At 43.9% G+C, this 18,870-nt stretch overlaps 1 protein-coding gene across 6 annotated transcripts in view; it reads left to right on the forward strand.

Moving 5' to 3' along the window:
* Window positions 1–18,870, forward strand: part of AMD1 (adenosylmethionine decarboxylase 1) — a 29,613-nt gene that overhangs the window by 660 nt on the left and 10,083 nt on the right. Inside the window, exons 1-4 of one of the 6 annotated variants that reach the window (XM_053304192.1) lie at window positions 354–482; window positions 7,901–8,209; window positions 12,507–12,593; window positions 17,993–18,119. In XM_053304192.1, the coding sequence (XP_053160167.1) occupies window positions 18,003–18,119 (117 nt within the window). In that variant the 5' untranslated portion in view covers window positions 354–482; window positions 7,901–8,209; window positions 12,507–12,593; window positions 17,993–18,002. Of the gene's footprint in view, window positions 1–353; window positions 483–7,215; window positions 7,635–7,900; window positions 8,210–12,506; window positions 12,594–17,992; window positions 18,120–18,870 lie in introns of those variants that run through there. The other 5 variants (XM_053304196.1, XM_053304238.1, XM_053304395.1 and 2 more) reach the window with 5 other exon arrangements.

Here is an 18,870-nt window from a genome sequence, read left to right on the forward strand (position 1 = left end):
TGCTGGGTTAGGGGAGCGGGTGGGGGAAAACATGTCCGGCTGGTGGCGCACATGCACTAGCAGGAGGCCGGGCGCGACGCCGGTACCTCTAGGCGGGAAGCGAGGGAGGCTAATGGCCGGTAAAGGAGAAGGGCATGGCGGTGGCTCTCATTCAGAACGGTGCTGCAATGCATGCGTGGGGCGGAGGGGAGGGATGAGCGTAAAGGAGGGGCTGAAGAGGCTGCCCCTTGGCCTGAGGGAGAGGGAAGAGGAGCCTGGCCACCCCGGGAGGGAGGGAGAGCGGGGCAGGCCCAGAGTGACGTGTGGAGGTTCGCCGGCTCCTCGGGGCGGGGGCGGTGCAAGAGAACGCACGAGCCGCCGTTAACGGGCGCTAACGGCCGCCCTCCCTGGGCGCCCGCGAACCTGGTCTCGGTGTGTGACGGCTGGGGAAAGATCCGCCTCCAGTGCCGAGCAGGCCCCGCGCCCTGGGAAAAAGTTAGCCGGTGGGGGTTACGAGGAGAAGGGCGATGTTGTTGTGACCTTGTTGGGGCGGGACGTGACCTTCCACGCCAGCCTTACTTCTTGAAAAACCACCTCTCTCAGCCATGGGGTTCCTCGCTAAATGGCCTCAGTGCGAACTGTGTTTCCAGGGGGCTTTCTCCAGCAGGTCCCCTGCTCAGTTCTCTCCCCCCCCCCCCAATTCTCAGGTGGCGGGTCATGGGCTGCGTCGCCTAGTCGTTGCTCCCGCAGCGAGCAATCTTGCAGGCCCTGCTGGCCACGCGTGGCGCCAGGAGGCATCGGCTCCTTGGGCCTTTGGATGGTGGGAAGCGAGGAGCGCGATTGTCGCAGTGACTAGGTCCGAAACGGCTCGTGAGATACGAGCCACCGGTAAAGAGTTGGCCTGTGAAAGCATTCTAGAAAGTCTCCGTCACACAGAAACGAGTCGGTCAATTCCCGTGAAGAAATACCACGTGCAGTTATACAGAGTGTGCATGTGGAACTCCTTACACGAGTAGGCGCTTCAGCCGCGGCCGCCGTCATAGTTCTCCGGCCGGGCTGGCAAGGAGGCTAGCGGTCGCCACTTGCTTGCCAGCACCCTCGCTACCCTTCCTCGTGCAGGCGGCGGTTCCAGCCTGAACTTTCTGTAACTGCCACCAGATCCTCGGGGCAAATGTTGGAGCGGATTGCTTCTGGAACTTCGGTTCCTGAAAGAGCCAATTGAGTTTGTTAAATGCATGTAAACGGAAGCTTTAATGGGGCCTCCTTCATTATGCCGGTTGTCGGGAGAGCTGTTGGCTTTTCTCGTATTTGGGCACTGATGCGGGGCAGGGAGAAGCCCCTCCTGTTTTAAAAATGTGGCTGGAGCTGATATTACACGTGAGGCTTCTGGCTCGCACTCCAAATGGGGTGGCCTCTCCTTTCTCATTGACAAGCCCAGGCCAATGATGTTGCAGCATCGTTTTAAAGGCTGGGCCTAGGGCTGTCATCTAGTGGGCATTTCAGGAATGTGGAGGAAGCGCCAGCGCAACGGAATAGTGGGGGAAGGGCTGCACTTTCTCCAGGCTCAAACATACATGTGCTTGCCACTTCCTTGCAGCCCGTGTGGCCTCCTTAAGTTACTCTCAGAAATACAGATTTGAGCATGGGACCCAGGATGGAAAGTGTGACTTGTTGAATTACTGAAAGTGAGAGAAGAGGCAAGAGGGACTATGGTTTACCTTTTCATAGAATGAGAGAACTGCTGAGGAGGGAAACAGCAATATATTCAGAACAGAATATATGTATTGAAAGGGATAACTAACACAGCAAATCTTCCTGTTTCTGTTTGGCATAGAGGTCCAGCAATCGGTGACAGGTTTTTTTGTGTATGTATGTGTGTATATACGTATGTGTGTTTTTAAATATATATTATATATATTTGTGTGTGTGTGTGTGTGTGTATATAGAGAGAGAGAGAGAGAGAGAGAGTAGTTCTGAGTCTGACTTACCAGCAGTAATGAGTTGGAGCACTATCCCTGTCCTGTAGACAGACCCCTGTAGCAGTGAACAATTACACAATACCAAAGCTAACTGTAGGAGGAAAAAAATTGAAGCAAATTGATGACATCATGTCTGATTAATGGTAATTGGGGAGATACGGAGAACAGGTTTGGGATATGAAGAGGTGGTGTGTATTGACTGAATGGAATCGTGGAATTGGCAACTGTTCTAAAACCTTGAGGGCAGTGTTCTCTCTAATTTTTATTTATTTTATTTTATTGTTAAATGTGTATACCGCCTTTCATTAAAACAATCCCAAGGCAGTTCACACACAAATTAAAATAAGTCTATAAAATTACACCATTAAAATGAGGGGTTTACCATTGCCTCCTCCCGTGCAGTATGAGATGATGCCTTTCAGCATCGTCCTATATTGCTGTTGCCCAATATTGTACCAGTGGGGATTTGAACTGGCAGCTTTCTGCTTCTTAGTCAAGCATTTCCACGCCCAGGTAAAAAGCCAAGATTTCACACACTTTCTAAAAACTGTGATGGAGACTAAGGAGCGAATAGCCACCAGGAGAGCATTCCAGAGTCTGAGGGCAGCAACAGAGAAAGCCCTGTCCCGCATGTACGACAGCCAAGCCTCCCTCATTGTCAGTACCCAGAGCAGAGCCCCTCAGGTGACCTTGGACCCTGAAACAAACTGGTAGCCAATGCAGCTCTTTCAAAATGGTGTGATGTGATCCCAGCGGGCAGCTCCAGATAAAATTCTAGCTGCATTTTGTACTAGCTGCAGTTTCCAAATATTCTTCCAAGGGCAGCCCCACATAGAGCAAATTACAGTAATCCAGCCGTGATGTGACTTAGGTAACTGTGGCCAGATCGGGTTTCTTGAGAAAGGGACATAGCTTGGCACACTATCCAAAGCCATGCAAAAGCACTCTGGCCACTGCCTTCACCTGAGCTTCCAAAAGCAGAGCTGGGTCCAGCAATACCCACAAGCTGTGTACATATTTTAATAAGAATAGCCCTGCTGGATCAGGCCCAAGGCTCATCTAGTCCAACATCCTGTTGCACACAGTGGGCCACCAGATGCCTCTGAGGAGCCCACAGGCAAGAGGTATGTGCATGCTCTCTCTCCTGCTGTTGCTCCCTTGCAACTGGTATTGAGAGGCATTGTGCCTCTGAGGCTGGAGGTGGCCGAGAGCCACCGGATTAGTAGCTATTGATAGACCTGTCCACCATGAATCTGTCTAAGCCCCTTTTAAAGCCATCCAAGCTGGTGGCCATCACCACATCGCAAGGAATTCAGCGTTCTCTCTAATGTTTTGCATCTGTGTTCAGAATGGGGCCTTCCTGTTTCAACCTAAGCGGGATCTAAAATTAACTGAGCAGACTTTAAAAAAACCTTGTGAGCGCATGCACGTGTGCACACCTTAGAGGGAACACTGAAGGAATTCCATAGATTAATTATGTGCTATGTGAAAAGTACTTCTGCTTGTTGATCCTAAATTTCCCGACCTTCAGTTTCATGGGGTGACCCCTGGTTCTAGTGTTGTGAGAGAGGAAGAAAAATTTATCTGTCCACCGTCTCCACTCCATGCATAATCTTGTTCATCTGTGGGTGGAATGAGTTTTGTTCTGGGTGGCAGTATCAAGGCAGTGTGTAAGCACATGCATTCAGAGTGGGACCTTCCTGGTTTAAACCTGAGCGGAATCTAAAATTAACTGAGCAGATATCATAAAACATGAGTGTGTGCACATGCCTTAGAGGAAACACTGCTTGAGGGCCACTATTGCAATACAACTGTCTTGAGGAACTTGCCTTGTCATACTTTGAAAAAATCCTCCTAATAACACACAGATGTGCCTGCATCTTAAATACTTTGTCTAATAATACACAATGCTGTGCACACAGTGTGATGAACTGAGTGAAATTGTCACTTGACTAATGACTTTAAACAAGATTAGTGTGCTCTAAATAGTGCAACCCTTACCTCCAAAGTTACTAAAGCCTTGAATCTTCTATTCACTTATTTATTGGCAGCTATATTTGTTCTCCTTCCTGCACTATTTTCTGGGACACAAGGGGCAAATAATCCACTTGTCATGCTACTTTCCTGTTCTCCGTGTTTGCAGTCCTCCATGAGCAAGGAGCAGCACTGGAGTTAGTTGTATTGAAGTGTCTGGCTTGCTGGGACTGTTATGAGCAGTAGTTTCACATCATGCAAGTTCCAGTCCAGGCAAATTTTGGCAAAGCCTTGAAACTGAGGGGGCTGGTGCTTCAGTATGCGGTTTCTAAGCTGAGCTTTGTAGGACTGTGTGCATAAGGAGTCATACTAAGTAGAACTGTTGGTGGATATTCATTCAGCTCCTGTGCCAAATGTTAGGCTACACTGTCTGCTCTTCCTTTGCTCGCTCCTTGTTGCTGGCCTGCCCACCACAAATTCCTTTTTGCAGAAGAACTTCAGTTTGTTGAAGCAATTGATGAACTGAAGGGTAGGCATTGCAGTAGAGTGCCTTCTGACAAGTAAGTGCCCTATTCTGTTGCTTTAATTGATAGTCTCTGCAGGGGTACTGTTCCTATTTGAAACCACAAGTGTATGTAATCTAGTGAGCATTGGGCATTCCATGACTTTAAATGCCATATCACATGTAGCTGTTAATTTTTGGCACTTACATCTAGACTGGATTACACAGTTTATACTAGCTTAATCAGTTGGGGACCTGGGTAGTTCTTCGCAGTCAGCTATTGATTTATGTAATATGTAAGGTTGTTCACCAGTGAATAATATACTTCTTGCACACTAGTGGTTCAACTAATGTATATAATTTCTAGGTATTTCTAATCTAGAAGACTTTCTAGCTGTGTTGTTGTAGATCAGTCCTGCTCAATTTAGGCCCCCCAGCTTTGTTTGAACTACAACTCGCATAATCCCCAGCCACAATGGCCAGTAGCCAGGGATTATGGGAATTGTAGGCCAACATCTGCAGGAGAGCCAAAGTTGAGCAGCCCTGTAGTAGATACTTGCTGATGGAATCACATAGGATAAAGGCTTTCCAATTATACCCACCACCACCCCACAAAACTACATGGTTAGTCTTAAGCATTAGAATAGACATCCTTATCTTGTGAGGTTCTGCTATTGAAAAGCTTTTGGTTGATTGTATTGGGATTAAGGTATACATCATGTCATGCTTTGTTCTACAAATACTGTAGTGCACTCCGTGTTCAAAATGTGAGAATTGATTATGAGTGCATGCTAGCAGAATTGGGGGAGCAGTTAAGACCTTCAGGCCTACAGTAACAATCTTCCTTTGCTCATTTTGCATTGTGTGAGGAATTAGAGCAGTGATTTATGCCTGTGATATCATGAATATACAGGTGGATTCACTAAACACATCTGCAGGATACTGTAGACTTGTTCTCCCTAATCTGCTCTTGGTTTTCCAAATGACATGCCAACATTCTGTAGCTCTTGGGTTACCACTGAACATAGGCTAAGAAAGTTTGCTTCAAAATAAAAGGTAATTTAAATTTATAAATCACCTAAGGACTGTTGAATAAATAGTGTAGAAATGTAACACATAAATAATTTAAAATATATATTTTGGTGTATCTAGAGAGTCCAGGATATGTAGAAACTACTACTGTATCTTATTTGGGGTGCCCTGATTCCAGTATGATAGCCACACAACCATCTGATAGCTGTTAGTGTGTTTTGAGTAGATAGCTGGATCTGCCCTGTTGTGTTCTGGATGCTTATAGGAGCAGGTGTGCTCAAATCAGTACTCGGAACTGGAATATAAGCACCTAACAGTACAAAACAGTTTGACTAATGGTGGATAAATTCAAGTGTCCTCATGTGCCCCAAAATGCCTATCTATATAAAAATAACTCATACAGCATTCCATACTCAAAGATAGTAAGCAGATAGCAGCGGGCTTCAAAAGCAAGCATTCCTCCTCAGTGTTCTCCAAACTTTTTCATCTGTGTGCAGAATGAGTTTTGTTCTCTATAGTAGTATCAAGGTAGTGTGTGCGCATGTATATTCAAAGTGGGACTTGCCTGATTCAATCTGAGTGGGATCTAAAATTAACTGAGTGGACATCAAAAAAACTTGTGGGCATGTGCACGCTTTAGAGTATGCTGTTCCTTCTAATGAAGCCAGAATTTAAAATAAGGACCTGAACACATGTTTCTACCAAATGAAATCTGTGCCTTGAAAGATGCAGGAATAATATATGAAGACTGCTTGCAATTATGACTGCTTGCAGAGCACCCTGTGTCAAATACCCTTGCCTACTAATAATCTTTCTTGGATTCTGTGCCCTGCATGTGCATGCATGTGCAGACACAGATACCAATTTCTATTTAAGCCTGGCTTTTGAGTTGATTTATTGGGGAGCAACCTTAAAATCTGTCTTTAATGTTATGCTTAACTCTGAGTTTTGTGCTGAGCATGCACAGAGTAGACTTCCATTACTACTTAGAAACTTAAAAACAAAACAAAAACCCCAGTGCAATTTTCAGAGAATGGCTGGGCCATCGTACTTCTCTTAGTAGTTAGCTGCTGCTATTAGTGCTACCACTCTCCCACTTCAAGCCTTCCAGCTAGCTTTCAGACCTTGCCAATTTTTCTGTGGCTTTAGGAGACTGCCCTCTGTTCCATTGGGGACCGGGCGGGTGGGACTCACCTCACCCCAGCAATGCCATCCAGTTGGGTGCAGACAAACTTGCCACTTGCTTGCCCCACCTTGTTTGCTTGCTCGCTCACTCTTCTTTTTGGTTGTGTATGTATCACCTGGCTTAATATCACAGCAGGCTGGCGGCTGGTGCACTGGAATTGTTGAGCCCTGCTTTAACACTCTACACCATCCCCTCTTCCTGCATACCAAACCACCTGCTTGCCAAAGTGTTCACCAGTGCCCTTATGCCCTACACCTACCGTATTTTGTGGAGTATAAGACACACTTTTTTCCTTGAAAAATAACCGCCCAAATTCAGGTGCGTCTTGTACTCCGGGGAGAAGTTGGAAGTTGGGCTTGTCGGGAAAGCGGGGGGGAGGAGGAGGAGGAAGGGCAAGCAGGGAGGATTCGCTTCCCACCTCCCTTCCTCTCTCGCTGGGGCCTGCCGGGAGCATCCTAGTCAGCCCACCCGCCGCCCCCTTCCCCAGACTCCCTCCAGTTGCCGCTCCGATGCTTCTGCAGTGAGGGAGGCTGCTGCCAAGCTGGGCTTGTCGGGAAAGAGAGGGGGGGAGGAAGAGGAGGAAGGGCAAGCAGGGAGGATTCACTTCCCACCTCCCTTCCTCTCTCGCTGGGGCCTGCCGGGAGCATCCTATTCAGCCCGCCCGCTGCCCCCTTCCCCAGGCTCCCTCCGGTTGCTGCTCCGATGCTTCTGCAGTGAGGAAGGCTGCTGCCCGCCAGCGGCCGTGGTGAACAACCACCAGCGGCTGCCGCCGCCACGGGTCATCAACGTGGGCTCGCTGCTACTCACCCCGCAAGAGAACGAAAGCAAGAGGACAAAGTGGGGCGCGGTGGAAGGGCTTGGAGGGGAGATGGAGGCGAGGGGAGAAGGAAAGCTCAGAAGGAAAGAAGGAAAGCTCAGAGAAGGAAAGCTCAGAAGGAAAGCTCAGAGAAGGAAAACTCTCAAAAACTGGATTAAATTTAAGGTGCGTCATATAGTCCGTAGCGTCTTATAGTCCATAAAATATGGTATGTATTTCATAGGCATGAATGCACACAGTGCAGCAACTTCAGATTCTCTGCCAGGAAAGCCTTACTTGATTGTCACTGCTCAGCAATCTTTCCACTGATCAGACCACCTTTGAACTCTCACGTCATATTGTGCAAGCCCAAATATACACCTTTTAAGTGTACTTGCGCACTAGATCAAAACCACAACCACCCAATTTTTCCTTCTCTTCCTTTGTTGTAGTGTTGCCAACTGGATTCAGAATTGGAGGGTGCAAATAACAGGGGCGAAAGTTCTCTTGGCACCTGTGCTTAAACAGTTATAGGACATGCATCTAAAATCTCATTATGGGCAGTGGCTGCTGTGGACCACTAATGAAGTGTGCGTGTACCAGATTTGTGTGATGAAAGATGCACAGAGATGTCTGGCCACATTCTTAATGGTACAATTCCTGGGACTGCATTTGTATGAGCCAGAACAGTGTCTACCCCGTCTTACCTGAAACTGCTTCTCAGCCAGTGCAGTACCTGTGAGCCTGTCTTGTGGCACATGGTAAGTGAATAGGCAGTTGAAGTGGGGCATAGAAAGGTGACTGTATCTAATCAAAAACATTGAACGCATGTTGAGCAATGAGTCTCCAGAGTTGGAATTATAATCACTCAGCTGATTAGAGGATTGGTTTACCATAGGGCACATGTATTAAGGGTGTGCACAAGCCGTTCAACAGCAAACTGATCTGCCACAAACTAGGCTGGTTCTATTGTGAATTGGACCAGCCTCCAGGAGTGGCAGGCCAGTCCACAACCAAACCAAGGCCAGTCCATGGTGGATCGATTCTCAGCAGTTTGGCGGGGCTATGCTTGGAAAGGGGAATCTTACAAACAAAGGCATCCTGGCTTAAAAAGGCTTCTAAAGGGAATCTAGGGCAGGGTGGCAAGAGAGCACCTCTACAAGTAGATATAAAGTGCTAACCAGTCCGGCACTCCCCCTAGCAGCCCGCCCACATTGTGGCACAGTTCCAAAACTGACCTGGCGTTCACTCATCCACAGAGGTCATGCAAATAGCCTCTGCACATCAGTGGAAGCCATGGAAGTTTTCGAACCCCACCATGCAGGCAAGCTGCTGTGGGGGAGTGCCAGACTGGTAAGCACCTTACAGCTACTTGTAAAGGTGCCCTCTCACCACCCCACCCTGGACACCCTTTAGAAGCCTTTTAAATCCATGATTCCCCTTTGCTTGTAAAGGGAAATCATCACATTATTCCCCTTTAGAAGCATAGCCCCTTGAACCACTGAACTAGTTTGATCAAACAATCTGGCCAGTTGGTTTGACTGGACCAGTGGTTCGGTTCAAATTTCAAACTGAGTTCAAACTGAACCACAAAAATTGGTTTGTGCACAACCCTAATATGTAGCTATTGGTTTGCTATACCTTAGTTAATGGCTGACAGAGCATATGCTAAAGCTCCGCCCAATGCTGCCCACATTTACAGCATGGGGCTCTTGGTACATCCAATATAGGGGTAAAGCTTCAGAGCATGCTGTACATGAGTACAACATGCCCAGTCCATATAACATCTGAACAAGGCTGATGTCTTTTGACAGTGGAAGTGTCAATCTGTCAACTTAATGCTGCTGTGGAGGTAGACCAGAAAGGGGCCAATAGGGACATAGGAAACCAACTAGAACATAAGAAGCTGCATTGTACTGAGTCAGACCATGTTCCATCTAACTGAACTGTTCCATCTAACTGAACATTATTTGTACTGACTTCAGGGTTTCAGATAGATCTTTCCCAACCATCCCTGGAGATACTGGGGATTGAACCTGGGATCTTGTGCAAACAAAACATGTACTCTGCCTCTGAGCTACAGTCCCCTCCCCAATGCTAAACAGTGACAACTAGGGGGGTCACAGTTAGCAAGCATATCTCATATTCTGACAAGAGGCTCTACTCTTCTCTGGAGCCCAAAAAGAAGTGTGAGCTACTTCTGACATGCTGTCTGAGTGCCTTCAGCCTGACTGGAATGAGCCTCTAATGACCAAGAGCTTTCCAGTACCTTGAGGGCAGGCGAGGTCAGTAGCTAGCCAACACTTGGACTCACCAAGACCAGCCATAACTTGTGGGTCCCCTGAGCTTGGCAGTTACTTTTCCAACCAAGAATGTGAAAGTGCATATCAGCTGCCATTACCTGAAATCATGAGGTGGTCCCAGCAGGTGGGGAACAGGTGGAAGTTGCATGTAGAGGAAGGAATGTGCAATGCACCCTCTTGATTTCCACTGGACTAGTGCTGTCTCACTCCCAGTTTCTTTCCCTTCTTTCACAAATTTGTATAATGCCCACTACTGAAGTTGTCTAGGTGGTTTACAGCATAAAACAAACCACAAATTTTTGTTAAAACACATAAAAGATCAGATTAAAATACCCATTAAAAATGCACCGTTACTCAGTGACACTGAGCAATGTTAGACTCTTATTCAATGACAAGTGGTGGTGGTGTCCCTTCTTACTATCAAAGGAATAAAGTATTATTTATTTATTTTTCTTTATCTTCTACATTTTTATACTGCCTTTCTGCCTTGACAAAGGCACCCAAAGTGGTTTACAATGTTAAAAGAAGCAACTTACAGAAGAGCAATAAAATGTCTCAGGCTGTTGGTCTTTTCAGGAGCTGAGGGTAAGAGCTCCCTGGCCTGGGCGCATCCTTTCTTCCTTCCTCTCAGGGCACACTGGTCTTTCTGTACTCCTGGGAAGGAGCAGGAGGGCTGCCCCAGCAGTCCTCACAGGCCAGAGCTGGTCTCTATGGGAGCTGATGTTATGCAGAGAGAAGCTTTTTTCCCCAGCATAGCCTCTTAAACTCCTTTTAAATCCGTTCATGATAGAAACACCCCAGCAGTTAGGATGAATGACAGGCTGGGTATCTTGTCTGCAAGCGGCTCTACTACCTGAATCTTAGATGCAGTTGTCAAAGTAGTTAAGAATATGGTATGTCTTTCCGATGGATGGATTGATCACTTTATATACTGCTTTTCATTAAAATAATCTCAAAGCAGTTTACAATATAATTAAAACAATGCATAATTAAAATACAAAGGTACAGATCATCTCAAAAGATTAAAATACATAATACAAAAGTACAGATAATATAAAAATAATCTCTATATACAATTTAATAACCCATAACATAATAAATACATAACACAAAGCAGCAGCAGGTTGGTTTTTTTTTTTTTTTTGTTTTTTTTAAACTGATTCAAAGCCTGGGTGAAGAGCCACATCTTTACTTTTTTCCTAAAAACTGTCAAGGAGACTGAGGAGCAGATTTCAACCAGGAGAGCGTTCGAAAACCTAGAGGCGGCAATGACTGAGAAGGCCCTGTCCTGTGTGCTCAACAACTGAGTCTCTCACCATCGCTGAGCCCCCTCTGATGATCTGGTCAAGTGGGCAGAAACCCTTGGGAGAGCAGGCAGTCCTTCAGATATCTAGGGCCCAAACCGTTAAGGGCTTTAAAGGTCAAAAACCAGGACCTTGAATTGGAGCCGGGGGGGGGGGGAGAATTGGTAGCCAGTGCATCTCTTTCAGAGTGGGTGTAATATGATCCCAGCGGGCAACTCTGAATACAATCCTAGTTGCCACATTTTGCACTAGCTGCAGTTTCTGAATATTCTTCACGTAGTGCGTGTTACAGTAATCCAGCCGCCATGTGACTAAGGTGTGGGTAACTGTGGCCAGTTCTGCTTTCTCGAGAAAGGGTCACAGCTGGTGCACTAGCCAAAGCTGTGCAAAAGCACCTACTAAACTCCTAGGCAAAGAGAGCTTCAGCTTGTTGTCTTGCAGAGCGCAGATCAGAAGCCAGTCAAATCTGAATTGATTCCAGATTATTATTGGGCCATAGGCACTTCATCTTACTTGAACTATACTTTTCTTGACTTGGAGAGCTTTACCTTTTACATCAATGTTACCCTTCTCAAGGTTGACTCAGCCTTCCATCCTTCCGAGGTCGGTAAAATGAGTACCCAGAATGTTGGGGGCAATATGCTAAATCATTGTAAACCACTTAGAGAGCTTCGGCTATAGAGTGGTATATAAATGTAAGTAATATTGCTATCTGCCTAGTTATGGACCAAGCTTTATTAAATGTTTCACTTAATTGGAACTGATTCCTACTGAAGCAGTTGGCAAATTACTCAGATAAAAGCAAATTCTTAAATATTATTTAGGGATAGTACATCAAATATGCTTCTCCCAATCTTTGTGCCATACACTAGTGTTTAGAACATCTGCCAGTAACTGGAAACAAAATAGCTGTTGAAGCACTTTCTGACAAACTTATAAAGTCTAAACTCTGTAAAGCTGGGCAAACTACATGTATTTTTTGTTGTTTGAAGATATTTCTTACATTTGTAAGCCAATTTATGGAATACTAAATAGGAAGGAAACAGATTTCATGGCTGAGACGTTCAAACCTTCCCTTTGTTCCTCCCCTCAAAAACACTTGTTTTCTAACTCCAGAAGCATGAGATGAATTCAAAGTGATAGTGATACGGAGTCCTTAAGGTAATTCACAAAAATGAGTAATTTCTGTCTCATCTTGAAACAGAGTTGTATATTCCATTGTAATTCTTTGCTTTAGTTTTCTTAAATCTAAGACACAGCAGAGTGGATAATTATTGGTGGTTTATGGCACCCTGTGAACCAACTAAAAAGGAAGGAAAACAGTTTGGATGTTAATGATGAATTTGTACTTTCTTTGTGGCTTCAGTTGCAATAATAATGTCCTGTTAGTGCTAGCTTTACTGTACTTGAATGCAGAGGGAAGCTTATACTTCTCTCCCTCTCTCTAACAGGTTTGAGTGGGACAAACTTCTGGAGAATGTGCATTGTTTGATCATAAGTGTGACAAAAACTGACAAGCAGGAAGCTTATGTACTCAGGTAAGCTAAAAAAAGGTCAATGTACAGCTTTACAGAATAATGCCACATGATATTGGTTGTAAGTGCAAAGTGGCCCCCTCCAACCTCGGCATAGCATCCCTCAGTGGCTGTTACTGGTGTTTACCTTATTTCTTTTTAGATTGTGAACCCTTTGGAGACAGGGAGCTATCTTTATTATTTTTCTACCACTCTGAGAACTTGTTTAAAAGTTGAATATAAATAGTAGCAGTAGTGATGTATAGTGGGACCAAATCTTAACTTCACATATCCTCAAGGGGTCAAAATTGGGCATGACTACCCAGTAAAGATTGTAGAGTCCACTATCAAGTGCAGTGAAAACACTAGCTCAATGTACTATAGCACTGAGGGGGAAATAGCTCAGTGTTGGGAAGGACTGAAATACAGCAAGTATTGTACTGCTATTTTAGGAATCTATTGGATCCACATGTAGGATCCCTATGCAATTCCAGTTACCCTGTCATCACTTTGATGGACAGGGTAACTGGATATCCATCATTTTGATACCTTCCCCTCCTACTTGTAGGTAGCCTGCATGTTTGTCTGCATGTGGGGGGTTGTCAGAGGGAAGTTTCAAGGCGTGCTATAAAAAAAGCTGAAAAAGCCAATTGACTCCTTTTTCCTTCCAACTCCTTTTCCAAATGACTCCTTGTAGCCATAACACAAATCCCCTCAGAACTGGAGTGTTTGGGACCTAGCAGAAATGATGGCATGTTCTGCTAGTCCTCTTGCCTTTTATCACAATGGAACCTGTAACAGATGGGCCTACCAGGGAAAAGAGATTTGGGAGGTACAGGTAGAGAGATCTTTCTCTGCCAACCATTAATTCATATGACCTGAAGTGGCTTAACTTGTGTTTTTACATCTCCTTCCCACTATAAGGTGAAAGATGTAAACTAGAGAACATACAGAAAGGGGGAACTCAATATAAGGGTATGGTGGTACTTTCTTTTAGAAAGAGGGGCTCAAGCAGTTGCTAATAGATTCACATGCTAATAGGATGGACAAATCAAAAATCGGAATGCAAAAACAGACCTGAAACTTACTATGGAATGGGATTGCAAGTGACCAGTACTTGTAGTCCTGGATATAAATGTATGCTAAAGAAATTGAAGTCATATGTATAATTTGTTAAATTATTCTACATGCTCTCCAAGGAGGCAAGACCAACATTTTAGCACAGTATTGTTAGGAAGGCTAAGGTACTGACTTGACTAAAGCCAGCCACTTAGCTTCATATCCAAGTGAAGATTTGGACTCAAGCCTCTGGATCACACTGGATCCAATAGTGTAAATTCTTAAACTGCTTTGGCACGGTTCTCAGTCTTCCCTGTAAAGCAGGTCTACAATTAATCCCTCCTATGGATTATGAGTTGCATGACTGACTGACGGCAAAACTAGATGTGATATTCTGAGACCTGTGATCAGATTTCCCATGTTCCTGTAAAAATGGTGAAAACAGGAGTGTGGTGCTATGAAAGGCAAAATATTTATTTTATTTATTTATTTATTTTTGCATTTATATACCGTCTTTTGTTAAAAAGATAACCCCAAGGCGGTTTACAAAAGTTAAAAACATACAATAAAAATGGTGAAAACAGGAGTGTTATATACAAGTCATCATTGTTTTCAGATTCCTGTAACTCTAGGCTCCACAATTTTGCTTCCTGAGAATGCAGGTTCCTGCCCAGCGATGTGTTAGATGTCACACTACTGAGTGTTGGAACAGACAGAAGCAGCACGATGCTTGCTGCTTTCTGCTGGATCCAAAGCCCAGGGCAATAAATCCCCAAGTGCTCTGGTATGTGCAGAAGACTTGACTACTCCCTTGATTTAGCAGGGGGAGAGTAACTGGCCTGATCCACCCCCAGCACAGCATCCTTCCAGTGACTGTTGCTGGTGTCTATCTGATGTTGCTTTTTAGATTGTAAGCCCTTTGGAGACAGGGATCCATCTTATTTATTTGTTATTTCTCTGTATAAACTACCCTGACCCATTTTTGGAAGGGTGGTATAGAAATTGAATTTTATTATTATTATTATTATTATTATTATTATTATTATTATTATTATTATTATTATTTCTTGTTTACACTGTCAGACAGGTGTTATTGACTGGTTTGTTTTATCCAGACATCGAGTCCTTCCCAAGGACCTGGGATGCCAGAATTTTATTGTCAATTGTTATAGATATCGTCGCAGAATATAGGCTGTTCCCAGTAAAGCTGCTTTTTGTAATTGGCTGATGGTGATTTCTGTGGCCCCTATGGTGTTGAGGTGCTCTTCAAGGTCTTTTGGAACTGCACCCAGGGCGCCAATTACCACTGGGATTATTTGGGTCTTTTTCTGCCACAGCCTTTCAATTTCAATTTGTAGATCTTTGTATTTGGTGATTTTTTCTATTTCTTTTTCTTCTATTCTGCTATCCCCTGGTATTGCTATGTCGATTATTTTGACTTGTTTTTCTTTCTTCTCGACTACAGTTCTGTCTGGTGTATTGTGTGGCAGATGTTTGTCTGTTTGTAGTCGGAAGTCCCATAATATTTTTACATCTTCATTTTCTACCACTTCTTCAATTTGATGGTCCCACCAATTTTTGGCTACAGGTAGCTTGTATTTTTTGCAGATGTTCCAGTGTATCATCCCTGCTACCTTGTCATGCCTTTGTTTGTAGTCAGTCTGTGCGATCTTTTTACAACAGCTGATTAGGTGGTCCACTGTTTCATCTGCTTCTTTACAAAGGCGGCACTTGCTGTTTGTTGTGGATTTTTTGACTTTTGCTCTTATTGCATTTGCGCTTAGTGCCTGTTCTTGCACAGCCAGTATTAAACCCTCTGTTTCTTTCTTCAAGTAACCATTCTTAAGCCATTGCCAGGTCTTGGTGATGTCTGATTTTCCACTTATATTGTGCAAATATTGACTATGCAGGGGCTTATTTTTCCATTTTTCTGCTCGGTTCTTGACTTGTTCGTTCTTGTAGGCCTGCTTTGTTTCATTGGTGTTGAATAGTTTCGCGTTATTGACCATTTGAAGTGCATCTTCTTCACTGTCCTTGATATATTCTTCAAGGCCTCTTTTCTCCTCCCCTACTGTTTGATGGACTTGCAGCATTCCTCTTCCACCTGAGCTGCGAGGGAGTTATAGCCTATCGACATCACTGCGGGGGTGCAGAGCATGATTGATGATCATGATTTTCCTGGTCTTACGATCTAGCGTCTCTAGCTCTGCCTAGGTCCAGTCTATTATTCCTGCAGTGTATCTGATGACAGGTATAGCCCAGGTGTTTATGGCTTGTATGGTGTTCCCGCCATTGAGTTTGGACTTGAGGATTTTTCTAACTCTCCCAATGTATTCACTTCCAATTTTTCTTTTAACTTCCGTGTGTGCGATGTTATCAGCCTGGAGAATGCCCAAGTATTTGTAAAGTTCTTTCTCTTCCAGGTTCTTGATCTTGCTTCCATTGGGCAGTTCTAGTCCTTCTGTTTTTCTTATTTTTCCTCTGTTCATTATTAATGCAGCACACTTGTCTAGTCCAAACTCCATTGCTATATCACTACTGAATATATGGACAGTGTTTAGCAGTGATTCGATTTCTGACTGGGACTTTCCATACAACTTCAGATCGTCCATGTACAGCAGATGGTTGATTTTACTTGATGTTTTAGATGTTTGGTATCCGAGGCCTGCTTTGTTGAGTATTTGTGAAATTGGGGTCATGGCGATTACAAACAGAGGGGATAGTGAGTCCCCTTGGAAAATGCCTCTTCTAATGCTAACCTGTCCAAGTGTCTCGCCATTGATTAACTGTGTACTCCACATGCTGATTGCTTTTTAAATAAATATCTGAATGTTTTTGCTGACACCAGTTGTTTCTAAACATTTTAGTATCCATGTGTGAGGCAATGAATCAAAGGCTTTCTTGTAGTCAATCCATGCAACACTTAGATTTGTTTTTCTCCTCTTGCAGTTTTCTAAAATCATTTTGTCAATCAGCAGCTGGTCTTTTCTGCCTCTGGTGTTCGGGCAATTTCCTTTCTGTTCAACTGGAAGCTGTTTGTTAGTTAATACCTGTTGCATCACTTCATCTGCTATTATTCCAGCCCCTGGTGGCGCAGTGGTAAAACTGCCGCCCTGTAACCAGAAGGTTACAAGTTCGATCCTGACGAGGGGCTCAAGGTTGACTCAGCCTTCCATCCTTCCGAGGTCGGTAAAATGAGTACCCAGAATGTTGGGGGCAATATGTTAAATCATTGTAAACCGCTTAGAGAGCTTCAGCTATAAAGCGGTATATAAATGTAAGTGCTGTTGCTATTGCTTGCTATCTGCTATTATTCCAGTTAATAATTTGAACATGGTTGGCAGGCAAGTTATCGGTCTATAATTACTTGGAACTGCACCTTTTGCTGGGTCTTTCATGATGAGATGAGTTTTCCCAGTCGTTAGCCATTGTTCAATATCACCTCCTTGCAAAATGTGGTTGAACTGTTTTGATAGTTGTTTATGAAGGCTTGTTAGGTGTTTAAGCCAAAAGCCATGCAGTTCATCGTCGCCTGGAGCAGTCCAATTTTTAATTTTCTTTGCTCTTTCACTTATTAATTCTGGTGTTATTATTAGATCCTGCATTTGTTGGTTTCTTCTTTATTTGGTGTTTCTATGTTTCTTGCAGTTTCTCCTTCTATGCTTTGGTAGAAACGTCTCTGATTCGACTGGAATTGGAGATTCTGCCTGTGTTGTGTAATTCTGGCTTCATATCTGCTAATCTTCTTTGACGCTGCTGTTATTTGCTGCTTGATTATTTCCAGGACTTCTCTAATTTTCCTTGAATCTAGGTGGTATTTTTGGATCAGATACTGTTTGGTGTTTTCATTCTTCAGCTTCTTATCTTTCATATCTTTCAATTTACTAGCATCTGATCTAAGCCTGGCGATTTTATTTTCTAATCTAATCTTCCATTTAGGTGATGTACTGCTTTCTTTTTTGACAGGTCCACTGATCTTATATCCGAGCTCTTGTGTTGTTATTGTTGCTGCACTGTACATTAGTTGGTTTGTTTCTTGCAAATTATTGGTTGTTATTTCTGCAAGTGCAGCATTGACATCTTTTAATGCCTGAGCAAGTTGTTTTTTGGCAACTGTTTATAGAGCTGGAAGTTGAACTCTGGTATTGCTATGTCGATTATTTTAACTTGTCGATTATTTTAACTTGTCGATTATTATATTATAAATAATAAGCCAAAAAGGAAGATCCCTTTGTCTTTCCAAATTGCTTTTTAAAAGGCAGAACATACAATGTATAAACTTATCTTCACAAGTGGATAAGATTTGAATTTCCCAAAACGATCCAGGTAAATTTAACACTGCTTTTCTGTAATTTGTTTTTCAGTGAGAGTAGCATGTTTGTCTCCAAGAGACGTTTCATTTTGAAGACATGTGGTACCACCCTCTTACTGCAGGCACTGGTTCCCCTGTTAGAGCTTGCTAGAGAGTACTGTGGGTTTGACTCAATTCAGGTAAGATAATATCTCGGAGATTTTGCAATGCATGTGCATTTTTTCAGCTGGCTTTAACACAAGGTTTTATGTTGGAAGTTACATTAGCTTTTAAAAGCAGTTGCGGTTTTGCATATTCAGGGAACAGAAGCCTTAGAGTATTAACCTTGAAAGGCTATCTCTCTGTGCCAGAGGGCTTTTGAGATTCTTCCTACTAGGAATACACTATTCGCACACATTGAAAAGCAGGGAGGGATACAAACATTTCTTCTTGACTATTCCTGCTACTGTTTTGGCTGCTGGAAAAGGTGATATTTTCCCAGGGCTCATAGAGCATGTTGTTGATTTCCCTCTTCTCCTCTGCCCTATGGACCAAGTATCCTGGGCAACTGCTGGTGTAGTGCCTATGACATTATTGGCAACTAGTGGCTGCTCTTCCTACTGCTAACTTTACTGAAGCTGAGAATTCTCATTGCACCATGGGGGGAAATCTACATTGCATCATTGAGGTGGCATCTGCTTTTCCGTTTCTCCACTTGCTTGCTTGTGCTTGCTGGGATGGGGTATCTCATATTCCCTCAAGGCAACTTTGACTAAGCCACTATTGCTACTCCCCGCCTTACTGAATGGCAAGATGCAAGCTTTTCCTTAGGCTGCAGCAGAGACAGCTTTGGGTGCTCTTGCTACAAGCAGGTTGAGGAAATTGCACTGACATTATAGCAGCTGGCTAGCCTGGTTTTGAGTAAGAAAAATCTTCTATATTTGGCCAAGG

This window comes from Hemicordylus capensis, chromosome 1 (assembly GCF_027244095.1).
Source record: "Hemicordylus capensis ecotype Gifberg chromosome 1, rHemCap1.1.pri, whole genome shotgun sequence".
Classification (NCBI taxonomy): domain Eukaryota; kingdom Metazoa; phylum Chordata; class Lepidosauria; order Squamata; family Cordylidae; genus Hemicordylus; species Hemicordylus capensis.